General features: G+C 34.7%; 1 protein-coding gene and 1 long non-coding RNA gene across 3 annotated transcripts in view; one reads left to right on the forward strand and one right to left on the reverse strand.

Annotated features, from left to right (window-relative positions):
- Positions 1-4,689: 4,689 nt before the first annotated feature.
- The window catches only part of LOC128243855 (ATPase WRNIP1-like), a 37,414-nt gene continuing 16,082 nt past the window's right edge, over positions 4,690-26,021 (reverse strand). Inside the window, exons 5-8 of one of the 2 annotated variants that reach the window (XR_008262917.1) lie at positions 25,451-25,606; positions 23,504-23,583; positions 5,194-5,346; positions 4,690-4,906 (exon numbers count right to left, since the gene is read on the reverse strand). Coding sequence is in view for 1 of the 2 variants with exons in the window: in XM_052961837.1 (XP_052817797.1) it covers positions 22,061-22,158; positions 22,445-22,610; positions 23,504-23,583; positions 25,451-25,606 (500 nt within the window). In the remaining variant the exon portion in view is untranslated. Of the gene's footprint in view, positions 4,907-5,193; positions 5,347-21,940; positions 22,159-22,444; positions 22,611-23,503; positions 23,584-25,450; positions 25,607-26,021 lie in introns of those variants that run through there. The other variant, XM_052961837.1, reaches the window with a different exon arrangement.
- LOC128243857 (uncharacterized) lies at positions 7,857-19,579 on the forward strand. Its single transcript, XR_008262918.1, has 2 exons — positions 7,857-8,390; positions 15,763-19,579. It is a non-coding gene; the product is annotated as an uncharacterized LOC128243857 (long non-coding RNA).

Here is a 26,021-nt window from a genome sequence, read left to right on the forward strand (position 1 = left end):
ATATTGATGTTGGTGATAATATGCTTCCAGACGTAGGTTTGTGTATATTGATGCTGGTGATAATAAGCTGCCAGACGTAGGTTTGTGTATATTGATGCTGCTTCCAGACGTACGTTTGTGTATATTGATGCTGGTGATAATATGCTTCCAGAGATAGGCTCTTGTCATCTGCCGCTATTGGCTTCATGCTTTCAGAGGTACATTCGTGTATATTGCTGCTAATGACATATTTTTTCCAGACTTACGTTCGTGTGTTTCATTACTGACGAAAATATGTTTCTAGCGGTATGCTAATATGTATTGATACTAGTGACATCATGCTTTGGTATTTTCGTGTATTTTTATGCTGGTGACAACCTTCTTCCAGACCTAAGTTCATATGCATTGCCGCTTGTGACATAATAATGATTCCAGGTAATGAATGTGTACTGCCGCTGGTGATTTAATGATTGTTGAGGTAAGAGTGGAATGCCGTGAGTGGCATCATGGTCTTCAGGGATAAGTGCGCGTTCACTGGCACTGGAAGCATCATTCTAATGGGGGTACGTTCGTGGATATTGCTGCTAATGACATCATGTTTTCAGACGTAAATTCGTGTGTTCTGCTGCTGGTGACAATATGTTTCAATAGTTAAGTTCATGAGTATTGATGCTAGTGAAATAGTGCTTACAGATGTGATTTCATGAGTGCATATATCAGTTGCTGTATATTGTCACTGGTGACATTATGCTCCCAACGGTAAGTTTGAGTGTATTGTCACTGGTGACATTATGCTCCCAGCGGTAGGTTTGTGTGTATTGTCACTGGTGACATTATGCTCCCAGCGGTAGGTTTGTGTGTATTGTCACTGGTGACATTAAGCTTCCAGCGGTAGGTTTGTGTGTATTGTCACTGGTGACATTATGCTTCCAGTGGTAGGTATATTGTCACTGGTGACATTATGCTCACAGCGGAAAGTTTGTGTATATTGTCACTGGTGACATTATGCTCCCAGCGGTAAGTTTGTGTATATTGTCACTGGTGACATTATGCTCCCAGCGGTAGGTTTGTGTATATTGTCACTGGTGACATTATGCTCCCAGCGGTAGGTTTGTGTATATTGTCACTGGTGACATTATGCTCCCAGCGGTAGGTTTGTGTATATTGTCACTGGTGACATTATGCTCCCAGCGGTAGGTTTGTGTATATTATCACTGGTGACATTATGCTCCCAGCGGTAGGTTTGTGTATATTGTCACTGGTGACATTATGCTCCCAGCGGTAGGTTTGTGTATATTGTCACTGGTGACATTAAGCTCCCAGCGGTAGGTTTGTGTATATTGTCACTGGTGACATTAGGCTCCCAGCGGTAAGTTTGTGTGTATTGTCACTGGTGACATTATGATCCCAGCGGTAAGTTTGTGTGTATTGTCACTGTTGACATTCAGCTCCCAGCGGTAAGTTTGTGTGTATTGTCACTGGTGACATTATGCCCCCAGCGGTAGGTTTGTGTGTATTGTCACTGGTGACATTAAGCTCCCAGCGGTAAGTTTGTGTGTATTGTCACTGGTGACATTATGCTTCCAGAGGTAAGTTTGTGTGTATTGTCACTGGTGACATTATGCTCCCAGCGGTAGGTTTGTGTGTATTGTCACTGGTGACATTATGCTCCCAGCGGTAGATTTGTGTGTATTGTCACTGGTGACATTATACTTCCAGCGGTAGATTTGTGTGTATTTTCACTGGTGACATTATGCTCCCAGCGGTTAATTTGTGTTTATTGTCACTGGTGACATTATGCTCCCAGCGGTAAGTTTGTGTGTATTGTCACTGGTGACATTATGCTCCCAGCGGTAGGTTTGTGTGTATTGTCACTGGTGACCTTATGAGTGCAGACATTAGTTGCTGTATATTGCCACTGGTGACATAATGATCCCAGCGGTAAGTTTGTGTGTATTGTCACTAGTGTCATCATAAGTGCAGACATAAGTTTTTGTATATTGCCACTGGTGACATCATGAGTGCAGACATAAGTTGCTGTATATTGCCACTGGTGACATCATGAGTGCAGACATAAGTTGCTGTATATTGCCACTGGTGACATCATGAGTGCAGACATAAGTTGCTGTATATTGCCACTGGTGACATCATGAGTATAGACATAAGTTGCTGTATATTGCCACTGGTGACATCATGAGTGCAGACATAAGTTGCTGTATATTGCCACTGGTGACATCATGAGTGCAGACATAAGTTGCTGTATATTGCCACTGGTGACATCATAAGTGCAGACATAAGTTGCTGTATATTGCCACTAGTAATATAATGCTCCCAGCGATAGGTTGATATATATTGTCACTGTTGACATAATGCTTCCAAATGTAAGTTCGTGTATGTTGATGTTGGAGACAATATGATTCAGAGATAAGTTATTGTGTATTGATGCTGGTGACATCATGCTTTGACACGTAAGTTCGTCTGTACTGCCACTGGTGACATCATGCTTTAAAAGGTAGTTTCGTCCCTACTGCAGCTGGTCATGACACCTATGGAACGTTTATATATAATGCCGCTGGTGGCATCATGCTCTTTAAATAAAAGTGCGCGTTTACTATTGTTTGTACCATCATGCTTCCAGAGGTGCGTTCGCGTTTAGTGCCGCTGGTGGCATCATGATTTAAGGGGTAAGTTCGTATGTTCTGCCGTTACTGGGATCGTTATTCCAGAGGCTGACGTTCGTGTATTCTGGAGTTGGTGGAATTTTGTTTCTAGAAATAAGTTCATGTTTACTGAAAATTGTGTGTTTTGGCGCGCGTTTCAACACAAAACTTCCATTGGTTTAAGCCCAATTAAGCGATATTGTACATGAACGATAGAGTACGTATTACACGTTTACATTCTGGTTTATCTTAAATCATATATGATAAATTACTACACAAATGCATACAAGGAGTATTAAACTGTGAGAAACATTTCTCTTTCCAGTATGTTTTGCTGTTTGTAAACGAGTACGTAGACACAAAAGACAGAAAAAAACAAAGGAAAAACACGATTTTCACCGGAGAAGCAATCTCGGACATGAACAAAAATCGATTTGTGGTTCCAACTCCTTCCCCCGTGGCATCTGAAATACCGCTTATTTTTGGACAAGAATCCGGAAGACCCCTTAATCTTGTACTAGAACCCAGAATACCAGTTCGTAAAAATAAGGAGACATATATTAGAATATTGCTTTGGTTTCTTATAGTTTTAGGTGTTTTTACATTTTTTTATATTTTTGCTTTTTATATGTGATAAATCGCGTATTTAGAGTTTTGACACCAAGACAAATATAAAACACATTTTACATTACATTTTATCACATATAATAGATTAAACGCTCTGACGAGGGCAACCAGTGTGTAGAAAAGGCTTGGATTGGCTTGATTACCTCCCTGGCAGCAAAGAAACTATATGGTTTAAACGTGTAACGAGCGGTGGGGGGGGGGGCGGTGAGAATGCTTCTTTGTAGTCGAATAGAGAAGTTTAAACATGAATTGTTTTGTAAAGTGTCCAAAAGATTATATATTTCATGGGTTTTGTCTTCAAAATCTTTAAATTCATTACCTCTTGTGCGCTATTTATCAAATTTATGGCTTCACATAGAGTTGTGTATGCCTTAAATGTGTGTTTAAAGGCAATTTTGATACTTGGACAGTAGTAGATGGTTGTTTTTATTGTGTACAACATTGCTTTTATTTCTTCTCTTGTTTGCCAAGAAGCTATGGCATCTCTCCACCACGCTGTCAAGTAATCTGTGGCGGGGAGATCTTGCTATAAATCCCATAATTCAAGAAAATGAAGAAAGAGTGATATTCACTGCAAATCAGTTATATCTAAGCAGCACAAAAACTATGTGGAAGTGATGATCTCTTAAAGATATGCCAAAAAGATACTTAAAGTAAAAAAAATCAAGTTTCAGCTAAGATATGTTTTCTCTGCATTTTCTTCGTCATGTTGTATATGAATTCTGCTTAGAAAAAAAACCTTAAAAAAGTAGTTAGGCAAGTTCTACGGGTTTTCTTAAGGACACCATTAAACACTACTTAGGTTAACTTGACTTTATTTAATTCTTACAATGCATAAGGAACTTGACCTTATCGTGATGATTTCCTAATGCATTGATAGAACTAGATAAAAGTTGAGTTGCTTATCATTTGACCGAAATGGCTATTTCTGCTTTGTAAAAATGCCATAAATTCTAAAAATTGGCTCAATCTTTAAATATTTTTACCTCCTCGTTATCAAGCTGTTACTATAGAAAGAGTGCTTATTGTCAAATATCAATATTTTATTTAAGTTGAATGAAAGACAAACAAACACGAGCTGCGTTTTGCATAAGACTTAACATAATCATACTGTAACAAAATCATGTATTTGCGACATATTTTAACATATTTGCACTAGAAGTCACCAAATTGTCTGTCATAACATAATTCAGCCATTTAATGATTGGTGTTTGAAAATGTCATCAAACACCACATTTCTTAAACGTAGTGTTTGATTCATGCTACATTTTGACATATCTCGTGGTTTTGCGTTTTGTTGTGGATGGTGAGGCCAGGGTTGGTTAACAGAGAGATGAAACTGTCAGACTATTTGAGTTGTCTCGCTTGTAAATAATATTAGGAATCATCCAACCTTCCACACAATCACGTATAATAAGAAGTCTATTTCATTTGGCTTTTATTAATCACTAAACAAATACATTAAAGACCAAATTCATCGATTCTAAAAGCATCAAATCAATGTACCAAGTACATTTATGCACAACAATTTGACTTCAACTGTCATTTGAAGAAGTTAGTTCCAACGAGTCCCTCGGGGAAGTAATCCTGTTTCACTGGCTCCTTGAAGGCCGGGTTGTACTTGTAGCCCATACCATAGCCTGAAATAAAGGAGTGAATTTCGTTTAAAGAACAGAAGAACAAGAATTCATAAATCTACTAATTTTAAATCACCGTAACAGGTATCGCCGACTACTGAATTTATCTTAGTTGTCAGTGGGAAAGGCTAGTTCCTTTCTCTGTTTCGGACTTTTTGGACATGAATAATTACTCACTGTCTAAACTATGGTAATTATATCTGTTTATAGTTCATATGGTATATGCATATCGGACATATCTGTGAGTTACGGTACTGGTATAACTGTCATTTGACATGTTTGATACTTACCCAATTTTTTCATAAGTTTTGTTGAAGCATTCCGCAAGTGTAAAGGGACGGGCGCTAAAGGACCTTTTTGTTCATGAACGCTTTTCTTCGCCCGCGTGTACGCGTTGATTTCGGGGCCCGGGCAAGGTATACTACACATTCTGATAACGGTTTCTGGGAAAGCAGAATTAAAGTAAGATTGAATAAACTACTTTTCAAAGTATATTACTATACTATATTATGATAAAACTGCATTAGAATACGCAAAGAAAGTTCCGTTTGCAAAACACGTTACCCCACCCACCGCCACTTTCGTTCCGCCCGATGATAACTACCTAAGAAATGACAATGATTTGACCAACACGGTATTCAAACATAGTTCATACACCAACTGCACCTTCAACTTGACTGGAATTTCTCTTCAAGTTCACAACACGTGACTCTAAAATGCTAGAATCGGGCTTTCTCGCGAGATATAAAGAGAACTTGTAGGTGGCAATATTTTTTTGTTTTCTTGTTATTGTAAATTTTTCATAATCCCAGTTGTATTGTTCTAGCTGTAATACTGTTATAATGCGATGTTACAGAATAATTGTCTTTGAACATATAGAAATCAAACCATTGAATAGGGGACTCGTTTTTCGGCGCATTCATTGTTTTAAAAATTAAGGTTACCGTAGATGTTCGAATTTACCCACCGTTGAGTACAACAAAGGAAAGAATAAGAGATGTTTGACAAACATTATGCCCCCCTTGAGCGCCATGTTGTCAGGATCATTTGGACAATTGAATGAAATATGCATGTACCTCCAAGTCAAGTTTTAGGGGCATGGGTGCATGTAGTGTCAAGTTATCACACACACACACACAGGTTTTTTGCGTTTAAGGTCACTGTGACCTTGACCATTGACCTGATGACCATTTAATTAAAAGGGGTCATCTACAGGTCAGGCCCAACCCCCTAGTCAAGTTTGATGGTCATAGGTCCAGGCTGTGTTGGGATATCACTGGGAAGAGCTTTGTTAATTTTTTGTGTTAAACGTCACTGTGACCTTGACCTTTGACCCAAAATCAAGAGGGGTCATCTACTGGTCAGGCCCAACCTTCATGTCAAGTTTGATGACCATAGGTCCAGGAATTGTCGAGTTTGCCTTCAAGGTCACTGTGACCTTGACCTTTGACCCCCCCCCCCAAAAATAAAAATAAAAAATAATGTGGCAACTTATGTAATTTTTTCGAACGCTAGGTGAAAAACAAACAATTGCCACATCTAAAAAAAATGTGTTTTGTTATGTAAAATGGCATTCAGACAATTAATTTTCATTCATTTCAGTCTTATTTTATGGGCACAATTCAGCACAATATTTGGGAGCAGAAGCGAGATATCCTGCAAGAATTCGCCGCATGCTGTTCATCAAAGAATGGGGAAAGTCAATACTGATAATAACAGTTAAATTAATCGGCGTTATGTTTATTTGTGGCGTGAAAAAATGACCATCTTTGAAATATGATCAATGGTGATATTCAATATAAAACTTGGTCCATCCATTGGTTATATTTTGGTAAAAATATGTCCCCTCTATTGTTTTGAATGTTTCTTAAGGATTTACACGAGTATTTCACACGTAACATTATAGACAATAGTGTACATTAACCTAATCCCGGCCAAATTAAAAATTTGCAAATCTTCACAAAACAATCATGATGATACATTCATAATGTCTGAGACTACCTCAGATTTACAATACGCACATTTATGCGAATCTTGGAAATTAACAAGGCACATATCGATGTCAAAAATGCTGCTATACACTTACAAATTGATTTTTCTTAATAAAACTGATGTATGGGGCGGAAATTTGTGGCAACAGCAACAAATATGTTTTTGAAAGAATTCAATTACGATTTCTTATCTATATTTTAAAGCTTAGGCAATCTACTCAAAATTATATGGTTTATGGTGAAACTGAGGTTATGCATTAAATATAAAATGCATGTCCTCTGGTCAGAATCATAAACAAATAATAACATCGATAATATAAAACTTTCGTCTATAATATTTATAGAATGTATAATTATTCAATCAGCCATAGTGAGCAACTACTATGATTATTTCTATGCATCTGAAATCAGTGTTTTAAAACCGATCTTTAAAGTTGAAGGTTCGAGCACGGGCTCGGCATTGCGTATAAAGAAGCAGGCAAGTCAGCTTGCAAAAGTCGCTTGTGTTTTTTTTTCAAGACAAAAATCTATGCTTTTCAGTCGATCTCTGGCGTTTATTTTAATTGTTATTATTATTTCAAAATGACTAAGTTGCTGATCAGATTTAACACTAATCAGTTTTCAACGACTGTTTTGATCATTTGTATGTTGAAATGTTGTCAACGTCAACTTTGGGTCAACATTTGATGTAATTACGGCTGCAATATATGGTGCAGTCTATGTAATTTGTGTATGCTTGAAAATTCTTTACAACTAGTCTGTATTTAATATTTATCTCTTTGATATCCACAATTGTTCGATCAGCGACATTCTTATTAAATATGCAACCCATTCATCAATGCTATTTTAACCATACATTGAATTAATATTAAAGTAAACGTTCAGTAAAAGCAGACGATCGATGTTGATTTATATTCGTTTTGCCATTCAATGTTCAGCATGGGACCCTTTGTCAACGCTGACATAAATGAATCATATGATCACAAGAAATTCACTTTTTTTCTAAATAACAAGCGAGTTATAAAACTGTTTTAAAATATTTTCTTGTTCAATGTAAGCAGCTATGTTGTTATAAAAAACATAAAAAAAAATGTTTTGGATGACAATAAGTGTTTAATAAATCAAATACAATTTCAAACCGGTCTGTGGAACATTTAAGAAAAACTATGGCGTCTAATTTTGAATCATCGTTTCAAATGCGTCCGACATAACTCATGACTTTATCTGCTCTCCATGTAAGGATGATAGACTGAATAACGAGGCAAAATTTGTCTGTGAAAAGTGCAGGAAATATTACTGTAGCAACTGTGTACTTCATCACAACAAACTGTTCAGGACACACTCAGTACTTGGAAGACAAGATGTGAGCAAGTGGGTGGGGTATGCAGGACTGGTCACCATAGAGATGTTGACAAACATGGTGGAAAGAAGCTTGAACTGCTCTGTGAGGACCACGATGAGTTAGCATGCAATATTTGCGTCTCTGTGTCACATAGGTTTGTCAAAAATTATTAATTATATAGAATCTTAACCTTATAAACACAATTAACATTTGAAAAAAGATTAGCACAAGGTCTTCATGTTTTGCCTCATCTAATGTACTGGTCGGAAAGCAGTGTCCGGCAAATTTTACAGTTTTTTTGAAGAACTAGGGTGCCTTATGATTTTATATTATTTAACTTTGGGACGTCATGAAGCTTTCGCCAAATGTGGCAATGAATAAAGGATACATTTCTAACGTAAAACCTAATTACAGTTTTTGTCTGCACGAAGGCCGATTTCAATACAAATTCTGCCGATTTCCTTGGTGAAATTTAAAATAAAGCATTATTTCCTCATTTAAAACGTTTCGGGGAATTTTGCGACAATCGTGTCAACTCGGCCATCTCCGGTCAGCTTCGAGATAGACCTCTCAATAGTTTTAAGGATATACGAAAGTGCGGCGGAAAATAACGCCATTTCCAATCCGCGTAAACAAGGCTCATTGAACTGTATAAAAAACAAGAAAATGGAGTGTGTTGATATACAAAATGTGCTTGTTTAAGAGATAATATTTATTGTTACATCAAAGAATGTTCGCATTTGAATATTTCGATGTGTTCCTTAAATCTGAAACACACCTTTTACACTAGAAAAATCGTGAGCACACAGAAAAGTACATGACAGTAATCGACAAAGTTAATGGTATGCATGAAATAATACACCGGATTTAATGGATGTATGCACTATGTCAGCATTTTCTCAATTATTGAAGAATACACTATGCAATGAAAGTTTTATGTCATAGTTTGCTTTTTGCAGCCTGACTTGCCATTAATATTTATATAAAAAATTACAGAAACAAGTCCAGTAGCCAAATGTTAAAACATAAACCCCGTTAAATGGCAAAGGGTCGACGCCAATGACATAAAACACAAAAACAATCACAAACCAGAAACAGGGACAACACACAAACGCCACACTACATACATATAATCATTCGAAAACAACCTCGGATGTATGCCGGTACATCAGCTGAAGTAGTTCGTAAATTTTTGAATTATGTCATTAATTAAATGTAGTGTTTTAAGGTTGTATTTATTGATCTAAGTTTAAATTGATTGCCAGTGAAGTGTTTTATTGCAAACATCATGAAGATTACCACGAGTCAAGTCATAAAGTTTAACTGCTAAATAAAATTACTACGCGATCTACTCGCAGCGGACTTAAACGTACCTCTTTTTGAGTATGTAAACCGTCCAAATACATCCGAGGTTGTTTTCGATAAAAATGGCCGTGGAGTTCCGAATGACATTTAATATAAAACTAGGTGTGTTTATCAAGGACTGTTAGGTACCGGCTTGGAACGGTCGGTAAAATGTAAATTTACTGGGGGGTTTATACTATACAATCTCACAATCTGAACAATCTCACTATTATTCCAACAATCCCGAATAATTAAGAACGTAAATGCTTAATCTTATCAAAGTATGCATTAACTTGAGGAAACAATAGACTTAATAGAAATAATAATAAAATAATAGGTAAACCCCAACTTAATTTGTACTTTTACGATTAGGAATCCCAACTCTATCTGCGGACGAAGGAAAACAGCATTACTATTCGATCTGTTAAACCTTTGCAGGCATTGTACAGATGTTTGTGGGTTGTGGCGATGGTGTGGGCGTGAGCTAGGCGCCCAGTTAGCTTTATCAGTTAGCTGAGCATTTTTTGTGTAAACAGTCCTGTTGGGTTGGGGTGGGTTGGTGACTAAGCCACCCAGTTACATGTCGTTCAATGCATAGAGTACCATACAAAGTGCATGAGAGTGCGGGCAAAACGTCGAGTTGGCACAGTTGGCAGAGCTTGACTTGTTTTTAAATACTAGTTGTTCATGGTAGATCATGTTTTACACAGAGCTCATTTGTATTCCAGGGCTGTGGATAAACCCATTCAATAAAAGTTTCCACACATAATATATTTGTCTTAATCAATTAATCTTAATTTCTTTAAGTAAATTGTCTTTTTTATAAACAAACACACACCAGTAACAAGTAGATACTCAACTGAACATTTTTGTAATTAAAAGCCTAACACAATATATTTAGTAAAAAAAGTTAAGCTTTTCGGCAAAGTATGCCATTCCGTCTGATTTTTTTAATAAAACTTAACAAGAGACCTTTTTGCATAATAACTTATCATTTTTCAATGTTTTTTGATAACTGTTCACACATAATGACTCTTTTGAACGTCCGACTCCATAAAATGCAAACAAATAAAATTCCAGTAACTTTGAGTTGTTGATCAACATGTCCCTTTTTATTTTTCAATAATTTCGTTTTAAATATAAGTCAAGCAATAACTGAGCAATCTGTATGCAATCCAATGCAATATTGAGTAAAATTTTGGTTTCACTCCATTGTTTTGCCAAGCTCTTCTAAGTGAATTGTGTAGCTTTGAATACTTCACTACCATGTTGACAACTCACGACTTTGAATTGCAAATACAAAAATTAAATGTTCAGTATAAAAAAGTATAACTATAAATCAGATTTATATTTTTTTCTATTCATTTGTTTTTATTTAAATAAAATTATATTAGAAATATTTATAGACCTGTATTTTTATTTTGAAGTTTAAAATAAATTAAGAGGCCTCACGCTAATTATTAAACTAGTATAAATACCTAGTGATATCACGGACTATAGGTCCGTGGTGATATGTAAGGCTAACAATTCAAAAGATGTTGCCCCAACATTTAATATTAAGGCTAATTTTGCTACCTGTCTATGTGTTGTATTTGCTTTTTATTCTCTAGTTCAATGTCTCTTTTGCAATGTTTAATTTACCCACAACAATGACAATGGTGATTCTGTGCAAAAACCTAAACACATTTTCTTCTCACAAAAACAAAGTAATTCAGATTAACTTTATTACATAACATGAATGTGTTTTAGAAAATAAACCCTTAATCAATGAAATAAAATTGTATCCTTACAATAACAAGTCATGTAATATATGTTTAATTCACCTTAATAAAGAAAATAAATCAATTGGTTTCAGATTGCAAAACAAGTCAACACAATGTTTGCAGGTCAGCTGGCACAGACAAGTGAACCTCTTGCAATGCCAAAGAGGTAGATTTAGGTCTCCAAACCGGTAGATTGTGATAAAAAGCGGTAGAATGGAAAACAAGTTTTTAAAAGATTTAGTTTGAAAATCGAGTGCAAGTAAGATTTTCTAGTTCCTTAAATTTCCTGTCAAAAACAGGTGGAAACAATATAAATAAAAAGAGCTGTCGTTAGATAGCCTGCTCGACTACGCCGCTTTGACTTAGAAGTGAATACAATAACGATGTAATATGTGCCTGTCAACAGCAATAAAACAATCAAATTAATCAACAAACACAATCCCATGGAAGTCCTTCATAAACTCTTCCCACATATCAAGTTTGGTCACAGTATGTCAACCAAAACTAAAAGAGTAATCTCTTTTTAGTAACAGTGACCTTGACCCTAGAGGGCAAAAAGGCAATCAAATGAAAGCTCTGCATAAACTGGTCCTATATACCAATTTTGGTCACACTATGTCAACCCTTGAGTTATTCAGTACTAACCATATTTCTGTTTTTAGCAACAGTGACCTTCACTTAGACCATAAATCTTGGGGCCCAAAACACAATCTAAAGAAAGGTCTAAACTCTTCCTATATACCAAGTTTGGTCCCATTATGTAGACCCTTACTTAAGTTATTCAATACCAATCCTTTTTCTATTAATAGTAACTTTGACCTTGACCCAAGGGGCCCCAAACGCATTCCCATAAAAGGTCTCCATAAACTCTTCGTATATACCAAGCTTGGTCTCTTTATGTCAAACCTTGCTAAAATTATTCGACACATAAGGTGACTTTGACGCTGCCCTCCCACCAGCCCGCCCGAACAATGACGCAAGACATTTAAATAACATGTTTTCCCTTAACGAAAATGTGGTTAAGAATATAACTAGAGGCCCGAAATGCAATCCAAGAAAGGTATCCATAAACTCTTCCTAAATATGAAGTTTGATCATGATATGTCAATCCTAACTAAAGTTATTCAGTTTCAACTGTTTTTCTCTTTTCCCACGAAAGGTCTCCAGAAACACTTCCTATGTACCAAGCTTGGTCAAGATATGTGAACCCTGACTAGAGTTATTCAGTTTCAACCATTCTTTTATTTTAAGGAACAGTGACCTTGACCCTTAGAGCTCTATACGCAATCCCATGAAAGGTATCCATAAACTCTTCCTAAATATCAAGTTTAGTCAACATATGTGAACCCTGACTAAAGTTATTCAGTTTCAACAATTCTTCTATTTTTAGTAACAGTGACCTTGACCCTAGGGACCTCAAACGCAATCCCATGAAAGATCTCCATAAACTCTTTCTTTATACCAAGTTTAGTCAAGATATGTAAACCCTGACTATAGTTATTCAGTTTTAACTGTTTTTTCTATTTTTAGTAACAGTGACCGTGATTTGCACTGCCAAAAAATATATATCCATTAACTGTTCTACCAAACCCGCAAAAAACATATTCTTGACGATATAAACAAAGATATATTTAACTTTATATGTGATCACAAACCCGATAAAATAAAACGAAATCTACTAATACAAGATTACGAACATGGAGGTCTGAAAGTACCGGACATATATAAACTTGTAAATTCAATTAAAGCGTCATGGGTAAAGAGAATATTAGACCGCTCTAACAAAAGCCAATATAAAACATTTTATTCAAATCTTATTGACAGATACGGTGGAAACCTGGTTTTTGAGTGTAATTTAAACTATACCTTGATTAACAAAATTTGTGGTGGAAATAAGTTCTTATTTGACATCATTCATTCTTGGACAGAAGTAAATCAGTTATACCCAAAGATACCGACACAAAAAATCATAATATGGAACAACAAACACATTAATAACAACGGTAGCACTTTTTATTACGGAGATTGGTATGATAAAGGTGTACAATTCATCCAACACATATTTGATTACCGTTCAAAAGACTTTTACAAATTTGAAAATATTATATATTTATACAATATAAAAAATAACGATTACCTAAAATATTATCAACTAATAGCCTGTTTGCCACAGTCAATGAGAGATCAGATGAGAGTGCAATGCCAATAAACGACTCTCAAGACACGCTAAAACAAAAAATCGAAACAAGCAAAGTAAAACCAAACACATAACTATACCCAATCCAGTTTTATAAAGAAACCTATAGCCAAATTGATGAAAAATGGAAACGGGTCATACCAGACGAACATATAGATAACACTCTTTGGAAATTAATATTCACATCTTACTATAGATACAGAATTATACCTACTAACAAAATTTTATACAAGTGTGGAATCTCAAATTCAAGTTTATGTGACTTTTGCGGGAATACATCGAAACATAGGAACATTTATTCTGGGAATGTAGAATTACACAAAATCTGTGGTCTCAATTAAAAAGAATAATTGATCGAAACCCAAACTCGATCAATTTAAACTTAAAAACCATAAGCTTTGGCATCTTTGAACATTTACAACATAAGACAATAATTATCTTTTTAATACTGCTAATGAAGTTTTTTATATTTAGCATGAAAAACAGAAACACTATACCAACCTTTACATCCTTTTTGAACTATGTAAAACTTCGTGACCTCATATTTCCCGCAACACTCCCGCACAATATCGTGCCAATATTTGTTACGTATCATAAATTTATATAACTTTCATTGTAATGGATATTTAATAATAAAGCTGATGAATATCTTAAAAAGAAAAACCCAAAAAAACAAACCGTGTCCTTGACCCTAGGGACCCCAAACGCAATCCAATGAAAGGTATCCATAAACTCTTCCTTTATACCAAGTAGGGTCAAGGTATGTCAACCCTTACTGATATTATTCAGTTTTATAGGTGAGTTTGATGCCGACCGGCCGGCCGCCCGAACAACGAATTTCATCATGCTAATAACCAGGTTTCACTATGTCAAAACCTGGTTAAAAATAAAAATAAAAAATAAAAATCAACGGCCATAAATTGTATTTAGGGTTAAAATGGAGTTAAGTGACCTTATTGTAAGATGGTCGTCATTAATTGTACGAAATGTTAAGTGCATCGAATGAAGGGTATTATACATACTAGAAGTTTGTTTATTAAAATCCCAACTTGCCCTAAAACTTAAACGTGGCCTAAAAGTTTAACCTAAGTCAATCAGGGGCCATAACATGTATTAAGGATAATATGGAGTTATGTAACCTCATTGTGTGATGGTCCTGAACAATTGTATGAGGTATTAAGTCATTGAATTGAAAACAGGTATTGAAGGGTATAGAAGTTATTAATAAATATCCCAACCTGGCGTACAACTTTAACCTAAGTTCCATAGTCAATCAGGGGCCATTATTTGTAAAAAGGATGATATGGAGTTATCTAACCTCATTATGTGATGGCCCTGAACAACTGTGTAAATCATTAAGTAAGTATTAAGTCAATTGAATGAAGGGTATTGGACTTATAAGTGAAAATCCCAACTTGCCCTTAAGCTTTAACCGGACGCCGACGCCGACGCTGGTGCGAGTAGTATAGCCCTCCTTTTTCTTCGAATAGTCGAGCTAAAAACATGATATTTGTTACCATTTTTAGATTTTCGGAGAATACGCCTAAACTATGTCATGGTTTAGTGTCTTGTCAGATGTTGGTGTTTTGATTGAGTAAATAGGAGGAATATCACATCTGGCTTGTGAAAACTTGGCTTATATTAGTAGAGCCGCTAATAAATCAAATCTGACTTTCCAAACAGGTCGAGTGCAGAGTGTAAGTGCAGACGACTGCAGAATTGTGTATGTTAATTTTCGCGCCAAAATGTCGTAAAATTGTATGCGTTGTAGATAGTTAATAAAAAAATATTTTAATAATGTTTTGACAGTATTTTAATATGTGTTTGAGATTAACAAAGAATGCTGATTATTAGGATGCTAATTAACAAAGAATGCTGGCTAGTAGGATGCCAATTTTTATTTTATGCTAGATTGTGACGCAGCTTAAAGCTTATATAATTTTTGAAACACCATCATTAGATTGACATGATTCTTTTGAAATTTCTTGATCATTTGAGGCATAAAAACAAATTTTACAAACTAACACAATTACCATGACAAAAATAAATGACAAGGTGAAAATAACAATTGCCGGCTTTTGCTTCCTGTCGGATACGGCTCTTCAACCAGTACTTGTAAGTTTGGATGGTTTTTTTTATTGAGATTTTATTGAAAACATAGATAATCAAGCACAAAAAGAAAACAAAATCTGATTTCTCAAGTATGTATGTATGCATTTAAGGACGTGTCGGAGTATCAAACACATTCCTAAGCTGGCACATTGGCTGAAAAAACAGACTTATTATAAGAGGATGCCTGATGATCTCAAAACGATGAATACAAGACTTCAAGAATTCATTGACAAACAAAAACAAAACAAACATACAATAAAGAAGAACGGGACGAAAATACTGGCTGAAATTAGGTCACTTAGGAAGAAAGTGATCGACAAATTTGATGAATTGGAGGAAAATACAAATGACATATTACATAAACAACTTGAAGAGGAAAGTTATTACCTACAGGAAGATATTAACAAATGCACACAGTACAAGAAGAAAATGGAGTATTACCAAGCAGCCATCCAATCTCAGCAAGAAACCACTTCCTACATAGCCTTCAAGAAATGCAAAGATAATATGAGGGAAGCAGAGAGTCTGCTACAGGACCTGTCAGACAAACCTTATACAACCCTCACGTTCGAGGCTGATACCAACATTTATGAGCTCTTCTTTGAACTACAAACATAGGGAGAAATCATGAGTACCTCCTCCAGTGAGACTACATCCCCATCTCAAGTTTATAGTTGGAAATAGTATGCCAGTATACAAGAACTAACAAGAATAATTTTGATGCAAAGCGTCAAAGAGGCAGTAAATGTTTTTGAACCATGAATAAAAGGCAGCAGATGCAGTTTACCTGCATACCATGTTTGAGATACCTAGATACAAGCATTCTTCAGTATTTGAACAACTTCGGACTTTTAGCTCAAGGTGACCAAGACCTTGACTCTTGACCATCTGACATCAAAATATTCAGGGTGCTGGTCATGTTTTGGACCTCTACTAAGTTTGATGTCTCTAGTCTTAAAAGTTTTCAATTATTGATAGGAACTGCGTATTTTCAGCTTACGGTCACAATGACCTTGACCTTTCACCCACTGAACTCTAAAGCAAATAGGGTTCATCTGCTGGTTATGACCAACCTGCCTATGAAGTTTGGCCATAGTGTTCTTTATACATTGATCAGACAACAATTTTCAGCTGAAAGTAATCTCATGGTCACCCCAACATTGACCTTTGACCAACTGACCTCAAAATCAAACGGCTTTATCTGCTGGTCATGATCAACCTGCCTACACAGCTTAAGAACCCTGGCCCAAATATCACGAAAATACTTAACTCAAATCTCAATCTCAAGCTCAACTCTGATGATTTTTTCATATAAAAATATGACATAATTAAAAATTAATAATGTTTAACTATTTTTAAAAGCAAAGAAAAATAGTTTATTATTCTCACATGCATTGTGTTGATTGACATTATTGTTCATTATTAAATAAACACTTTTCCAAAATGTGCGATTTAAAAAAGGGTAAAACATTAACCATTTTGAATCATATGATGCTGTCATTTGATGAAAAGAGTTGAGACTGAGAATGAGATTTGACTTGAGTATTTTCAGGATATTGGGGCCGTGGACCTTAGCATTCTTCAGATACTGATCGAAAACCGTACTGACGGACGGATGGACGGCCAGACAATCAGATAACTATATGCCATTTTGGGGCATAAAAATCCCAGGTGCTGTAATACTAATAAGTTCAATGAGACGTAAGCTTTGGGCGAATAAGGGAAATTATATACTCTTCCAGTTGATAAGGGGTATGATAATAAAAAACTGAGCTGGTATCCATAAAACATCTTATGTCATTTCTTAACTTAAATCGATTTCCTAAAGTTTCATGGTCAAATTAAGAAAATCTAAAAGTTCTTTTAACGTAATATTAAGGAAAATAAAGTATTTCATATTATTAAGTAATTATATCATATGACCAGTGAAATACTTTAATAACCTAAGAAAATGACTTAAGTTAGGAAATGACTCCATATGTTTTATGAATACCAGCCCAGAAGCATGAGAAAAGAAATTGAAAGTAATTATAACAAGTGAAATGGTATTTATGATAAAATTATGAGAAATTATGATATTTTAAGTAAAGTTTACATCATTGTATACTCGACAATTAGCAAGAATAGAATGCTCTGAATAAAGAAACTGTGCTGTATTTAGAGGAATGTTAGAAGTACAACAAGGCCCGTAATTACAGAACCATCTTAAGTAAATTTTAAATATTTTCAATTAATTAGAAAAAAATGATGTATAAAAAATGATATATTTCCAAAATCATATTAGAGCTTCAAGATGTTTTAACTGCTTTAGCATAGAAGTAATAGTAATATTCACCTATTTATCTACATTTAACCACAAATATCCTAAATGTTTAAAGTTCGAGTATCTTTTAGTAATGAAAATTTTTCATATCGTGTAACTTTCTTAATGCCATGGATACCATATAATGCTTTAAATACTAATAATTTTCATATTTCAACTAAGAAGTAATTCGTTTGAATAGTTTTATAAAAAACAATCATACTTATACTGTTATTTTCATAACATATTTCAACTGAAAGCATAATTATATATTTGAATAATTGAAGAAAAGGGAGGTAATAAGACAATGATACGGCCATAATTATTGCATAGTTGGGTTACATACTGTTCCTACATTAAATCATTCACACTGTTATATGTAATTAATTGTTATTGATTTTTCAAGTTTATCCTATAATATGCAAAACATCCTCCAAAACTATTTATCTGAGCTTTGATGAATCGTGTCCTTCAGGTCGTAAACCAAGCGATAAAAAAACGCGTAGCCTACGAGTTTGGGGACAAGTAATTAAATACCCATTATATAATGTCCAAAGGTTTGTAATAACAGTATAAGACACACGTTTTTTTTTTATTGTGATGTTTCTTTTTTTCCGTTTTGAATTGTATGTTCATAAAGGCTGTTTTTTAACATATTTTATAGCTTTATTTTTACAATTATAATGTTGGCTGATCCGTTTTGATCACGTGACCGTCCATGGTACAACATAGAAACCTATTCCAAATTGACGTCGCGTCGTCAATAACAACGTTCGAACATTTTTAAGCCTGAATTTGCAAAAGAGCAGGTAAATGAGTATTGTCAATGAATCAATGTAAAGAAATGGAGAAAATGATTTTATTAAATACAATGATGGTATAAAATATTGAATGTTGAAAAATGATGCTTTGCTTTATTTCAAATGTGTATTTATCAGTATGCAACGTAATAAAACATTTGGTTGTACGGTTAGCGCGCTCGCTTCTCACCAATGTGAGTCAGGTTTGATTCCAGACATGGGCGCATTTGTGTTTGGTCAGTGGTCACAAAGCCGGACAAGTGAGTATTCTCGGGTACTCCGGTTTCCCCCACAACACAAGACCACACTCTTAGTGACTTAGTATAAGTTCGCATAACTTTGTTTACAATCGTTGTAAAATATATAATGTTTAAACTAAGACATTTCTTATCAACTGATCTGACTATTAACGAAATGGAGTAAACATACGGTACTTGTATGAGAGTAATCTTAACAATTATATCTACTAAAATCTGTCAAAATAAATTTCAAACAAAACGGTGAACAGCCTATATTCTTTGCAGCCCAGATACGAGTGGCTGGCATGTACTGAGGGTGGAGATGCATCATTTAAATCCGTACATGTTTTTGCTTCTTTTGAACATTGATATAGTTAAATTAATAAAAATATTGTAATAACGATTCTTTTAACTTGTCGATATGCTAACGCTTTCAATATGTCATGTATTCTCATTCTTACAGTTATATGATGTTATGCCATCTGTTTCGTTGCTCCAGAAAAATGTTATGTCTACTTTCACCATTCGTTGCATTTTTGCTTTTTGAAAATTGTAGTATGTTTCACCCAATAAATTTATCCTAGCGTATCGTATCATGTATCAATTTACTTCCATGTAAATATGCGAAGCCAGCGTATATTTTGTATCCATGGTTATATACATGTAATTAATTAACCTTTATCATACATTTTCATGCATGGGAACCTGCCAAGCCTGTATCAGAGCATCAGAGCATGACTGTATCAGTGGTAAACTACAGTTAAGCTTTTGTCGGCAAAAAGCCAACAATGTCAAGACCCCTACTAAATTGTATGGTGAAGTAGTACTGTGAAATGGTGATGCCTTCAAGATTTTTTTTTATAATTATGGAACGCTTACATCGTTTAATTGTTGTTCGTAATGGCTATGCAGGGATGTCAATCTAGCAAAAATACTAGGAAATTTGACTAATGTCCCCGGAATACATTGACCTTTGACCCATCAATATGGGTTTGCGCGCGACATGCCGAATTCACATGGTAAAAAAATTGTGCAAAATATGGCTTGAGTAGCCCTTCTATGAACCATGCTGTTTTAAATCCCCCAACGCATGGCGAATTTTAATTGCAGCTTGGACAATCAAAATTTTCAAGGACTTTTGTCCATTGACGCTAATATGTAATAACGACCTTTAACCTTCTGACATATGCGTTGCGCGCACCACGCTGGCTTCTTATGATGAACTTTTTGTTAAGGAAGTCAATGGTTGCCAAGGAGGTCATTGGTTGCATAGGAAGTGAGTGGTTGCTAAGTAAATCATTGGCTGCTAAGGAGGTCATTAAAAATTAGGAAGAAAGAGTTTGCTGGGGCAGTCATTGGTTGCTAAGGAAATCATTGGCTGCTAAGGAGGTCATTAAAAATTAGGAAGAAAGAGTTTGCTGGGGCAGTCATTGGTTGCTAAGGAAATGATTGGTTGCTTAGTGAGGAAGTGGTTGATAAGATATGAAATCATCGGTTGCTAAGGAGGTCGCTGGTTGCTTAAAAAGAAAGTTGTTGCTAAGGAAGTCATAGGTTGCCACCAAAACCATTTGTTGCTTCAAAAGTGGTTGGCTGCTAAGGTGGTCATTGGTTGCTTAGGCTGTCATTGGTTGCTATGGATGTAGGTAGTTACTTACCACTACATGAGGCTGCATACCAAATATCAAGGGTGTGGGCCATGTGCTTTCAGTGAAAATATTCAAAGATTTTACTATATCAGTATATAGAAAACCTGGGAACCCCAGGACAGAGCCAACTTTGACCTAGGACCATAAATTGAACAATCTTTGTAAAGGACCACTACATAAGACTGCATACTGAATATAAGGGGTTCACCCCTTGTGGTTTTAGAAAAATATTTTCAAAGACTTTTCTTAATAAGTACATAAAAAACCCAAGACCCTCTGGGTTGGAACAGCTTTCACAACAGGTGAATTATTTGAACAATTTTGATACATACCAATATCAAAGGTCTGGGCCATGCGGTTTCAGAGAAGATTTTCAACATGCTATTTTAGTTTTACAGAAGAGACTGATACTTACAGTAAAAAATAAATTTTCGGCAAAGCGACGTTTTCCATTCATTTTCTTCGTCATGTTGTAAATGAAAAAATAAACAATTTTATTTTGCTCAGAAAAAAAACTTAAAAAGTAGTCAGGCAATTTCTACGGGTTTTCTTAAAGACAACATTGAAAGCTACTAGGTTAACTTAACTTTATTAAATTCTTACAATGCATTAGGAAATTGACTTTATCGTGAAGATTTCCTAATGCATTGTTAGAACTAGATAAAACTTAAGTTGCTTATCAATTGAACGAAATGGTTATTTCTGCTTTGTAAAAATGCCATAAATTCTAAAACTTGGCTTATTTAAATCTTTAAATATTGAGTAGACTCTTAAAGTTTATATTTGCTTTCAGCCTTCAATTGATCTTTAGTATAAAATTATATTTTTTCAATTCGGTGTTGGCAAAAAAAGTTACTTTATTACGCTCATGACAACAGTTATCTCACCCTTGTAATGAAGTTAGAGAAAGAGTGCTTGTTATAAAGTATCAATATTTTATTAAAGTTGAATGAAAGAAAAGAAACAGGAACTGCTTTTTAAATAAGACAACATAATGACACTATGACAAAATTGCGTATTTGCGGGAAAAAGTAAAAATGTAAATTTTTACAAATGAGCTCTTGAATTCTATTAAAATTGTCTGTCATAACATAAATCAGCCATTTAATGAGCGATGTTTAAAAAAAATGTCAACATTTGGACATATCTCGTGGTTTGCGTTTTGTTGTTGATGATGATGAGGACTGGCTTGGACAACAGAGATAAAAGTGTCAATGTTAAGTAGTCAATTTGAGTTGTTTCGCTTGCAAATAATATTAGGTATCATCTAACCTTCCATACAATCACGTATAATAAGAAGCCTAATTCATCTGGCTTTTATTAATCATTAAACAAATACATTAAAGACCAAATTCATCGATTCTAAAAGAATCAAATCACTGTACCAAGTACATTTATGCACAACAATTTGACTTCAACTGTCATTTGAAGAAGTTAGTTCCAACGAGTCCCTCGGGGAAGTAATCCTGTTTCACTGGCTCCTTGAAGGCCGGGTTGTACTTGTAGCCCTTACCATAGCCTGAAATAAAGGAGTTAATTTCATTTAAAGAACAGAAGAACAAGAATTCATAAATCTACTTATTTTAAATCAACGTAACTGGTATCGCTGACTACTGAATTTATCTTAGTTGTCAGTGGGAAAGGCTAGTTCCATTCTCTGTTTCGGACTTTTTGGACATGAATAATACTCACTGTCTAAACTATGGTAATTATATCTGTTTATAGTTCAAATGATATATGCATATAAGACATATCTGTGAGTTACGGTATATGTATAACTGTCATTTGACATGTTTAATACTTACCCAAATTTTTCATAAGTTTTGTTGAAGCATTCCGCAGGTGTAAAGGTACTGGCGGTAAAGGACCTTGTTGTTCATGAACGCTTTTCTTTGCCCGCGTGTACGCCTCGACAATTTCCGTTGATTTCGGGGCCCGGGCAAGGTAAACAACACATTCTGATAAGGGTTTCTGGAAAAACAGAATTAAATATGATTAAACAAATAACATTTCAATGTATATTACGATAAAATTGCATTAGAATACGCGAAGAAAGTTCCATTTGCAAAACACGTTACCCCACCCACCGCCACTTTCGATTCATGCGATTAAAACTTCCTAAGAAATGACAAGCAATTGCTGATTTGACCAAAAACTTTTCCAACATGGTTCATACACCAACTGCGCCTTCAACTTCGCGCTTAATGCGTAATTTGACTGGAATCCCTCTTCAATTTGACAACGCATGACTCTAAAACGCTTGAATCGGGCTTTCTCGCGAGATATAATGAGAACTTTGTAGGTGGCGATTGTTTTTTGTTTTCTTGTTATTGTAATTTTCAAAATCCCAGATGTATTTATCGAGCTGTAATACTGTTACAATGCGTTGTTACAATATAATTGTCTTTGAAAATATAGAAATTAAACCATTGAATCAGGAACCCATTTTTCGGCGCATTCATTGTAAAGATTAAGGTTACCGTAAATGTTCGAATTTACCCACCGTTGAGTACAACAAAAGAATGAATTAAAAAAAAAGAAAATGCTCTTGAATAATACAATTATTTTTGCAGCAATGAACTTAAACGAAAATATAGGTATTAAAAATAGACATTTTGCATTTTATTGGGTTATGGAATGCATTGCCGCAGGTCTCGAGGCACTACTTCCCATTATGGGAGTGATATTATTAAAACGGTGGAAGTAGTTCGGTTCACAAACTTTTTCCCAGAGACCGATCGCCAATATACCCCTTCAAATTTTGAGGGGTATATTGTTAACGTGTATCAGACGCCAATGGCTATTAGTCACATTAACAGAGGTTATATTGAGAAATTAAACTTCTGAATATTAAGCTAGATTACCTCACACTCCGGCCTGCCTATAAAATGAGTAGCCTGGTAAGTCGCCACTGCCAACACAAGGGCTTGTGGATCAGCTAGACCTAGATGTAGTCAAATTATCATGTAGTCATATTATCACAAAGACATATTCTCATGAAGTCAAAGTATTATGAAGTCAAAGTATTATCATAATTATCATGTACTCATTACCATGTAGTCATACTGTCACCATGTAGTCTTAATATCATGAAGTCAAAGTATCATGTAGTCATATAATCATGTCACCATGAAGTCATATTATCATGAAATCATATTATCATGAAGTCAAAGTATGATGTAGTCATATTATCATGTCACCATGAAGTCATAGTATCATGAAGTCAAAGTATCATGTAGTCATATTATCATGTCACCATGAAGTCATAGTATCATAAAGTCAAAGTATCATGTAGTCATATTATCATGTCACCATGAAGTCATAGTATCATGAAGTCATATTATCATGTCACCATGAAGTCATAGTATCATGAAGTCAAAGTATCATGTAGTCATATTATCATGTCACCATGAAGTCATAGTATTATGAAGTCATATTATCATGTCACCATGAAGTCATAGTATCATGAAGTCAAAGTATCATGTAGTCATATTATCATGTCACAATGAAGTCATAGTATCATAAAGTCTAAGTATCATGTAGTCATATTATCATGTCACCATGAAGTCATATTATTATGAAGTCAAAGTATCATGTAGTCATAATATCATGTTACTATGAAGTCATAATATCATGATGTGATATTATCATAAAGTCAAAGTATCATGTAGTCATATTATCATGTCACCATGAAGTCATATTATCATGATGTGATATTATCATAAAGTCAAAGTATCATGTAGTCATATTATCATGTTACCATGAAGTCATATTATCATGATGTGATATTATCATAAAGTCAAAGTATCATGTAGTCATATTATCATGTCACCATGAAGTCATAGTATCATGAAGTCATAGTATTATGAAGTCATATTATCATGTCACCATGAAGTCATAGTATCATGAAGTCAAAGTATCATGTAGTCATATTATCATGTCACCATGAAGTCATAGTATCATGAAGTCAAAGTATTATGTAGTCATATTATCATGTCACCATGAAGTCATATTATCATGAAGTTAAAGTATCATGTAGTCATATAATCATGTCAACATGAAGTCATATTATCATGAAATCATATTATCATGAAGTCAAAGTATGATGTAGTCATATTATCATGTCACCATGAAGTCATATTATCATGAAGTCAAAGTATCATGTAGTCATATTATCATGTCACCATGAAGTCATATTATCATGAAGTCAAAGTATCATGTAGTCATATTATCATGCCACCATGAAGTCATAGTATCATGAAGTCATATTATCATGTCACCATGAAGTCATATTATCATGAAGTCATATTATCATGTCACCATTAAGTCAAAGTATGATGTAGTCATATTATCATGTCACTATAAGGTCATATTATCATGAAGTCAAATTATCATGTAGTCATATTATCATGTCACCATGAAGTCATATTATCATGAAGTCATATTATCATGAAGTCAAAGAATCATGTAGTCATATTATCATGTCACCATGAAGTCATAGTATCATGAAGTCATATTATCATGAAGTCAAAGTATCATGTAATCATATTATCATGTCACCATGAAGTCGTGTTATCATGAAGTCATATTATCATTATTATCATGTACTCATATTATCATGTAGTCATGTTATCATGTCAAATATTGAAAACAAATTATTAATGCCAGTCATTTAAAACAAATCCAGGTGTAAACGTTCATTATATTATGTGACTTGACATTATTTGGAGCATTTTTGATATCATTAATTAAAATGGTAGACTGCAAACGAGTTGTTTCACATGTATGATCTTTTGGTGGGAATTTCTTACCAACATCTTCACTTGCAAACTCTATCAACCGTCTGGCAATGTATAATGGCTCCTCTCCCCCTTCCATCATCCTAGCAAGCCAGTAGAGAGCTGCACTGGCGTCTGAGCCTCGCATTGACTTGTGTAAGGCAGATATAGTGTTATAGTGTTCTTCACCTGGAAATGTGTGGATTTTATATGATCGCAAAAAGTGAACTTTTTCCACCCCTTATACAGCAATCAGCGTTTTAAAAATGTGGGAAATATATAAATGCTTGTGTCAGAGCCTGGTATCGACTTGTTTGAGCGAGTTTGCCTTGTTTTCGTCTTTATATTAAATCACACACTCGTGCTAAAAACACTTGAATAACATTTGAATAACTCGGGTTGTGGGTGCAATAGCTACGCAACTTCATTACCATTGTTAATATTATATTTGCATAGTTGAAAACACAGTCATACAAAACAGACAATATACTATAATTCAATTTTATGAATGGATGTGCACTGAACTCTTAGATATCTGTGTTTTATGACATGAAGAACTATTAAACTACTCAAATATCGAAGTAAATGGTCTGCAAAGATAATT

Source organism: Mya arenaria, chromosome 8 (assembly GCF_026914265.1).
Source record: "Mya arenaria isolate MELC-2E11 chromosome 8, ASM2691426v1".
Taxonomy (NCBI): domain Eukaryota; kingdom Metazoa; phylum Mollusca; class Bivalvia; order Myida; family Myidae; genus Mya; species Mya arenaria.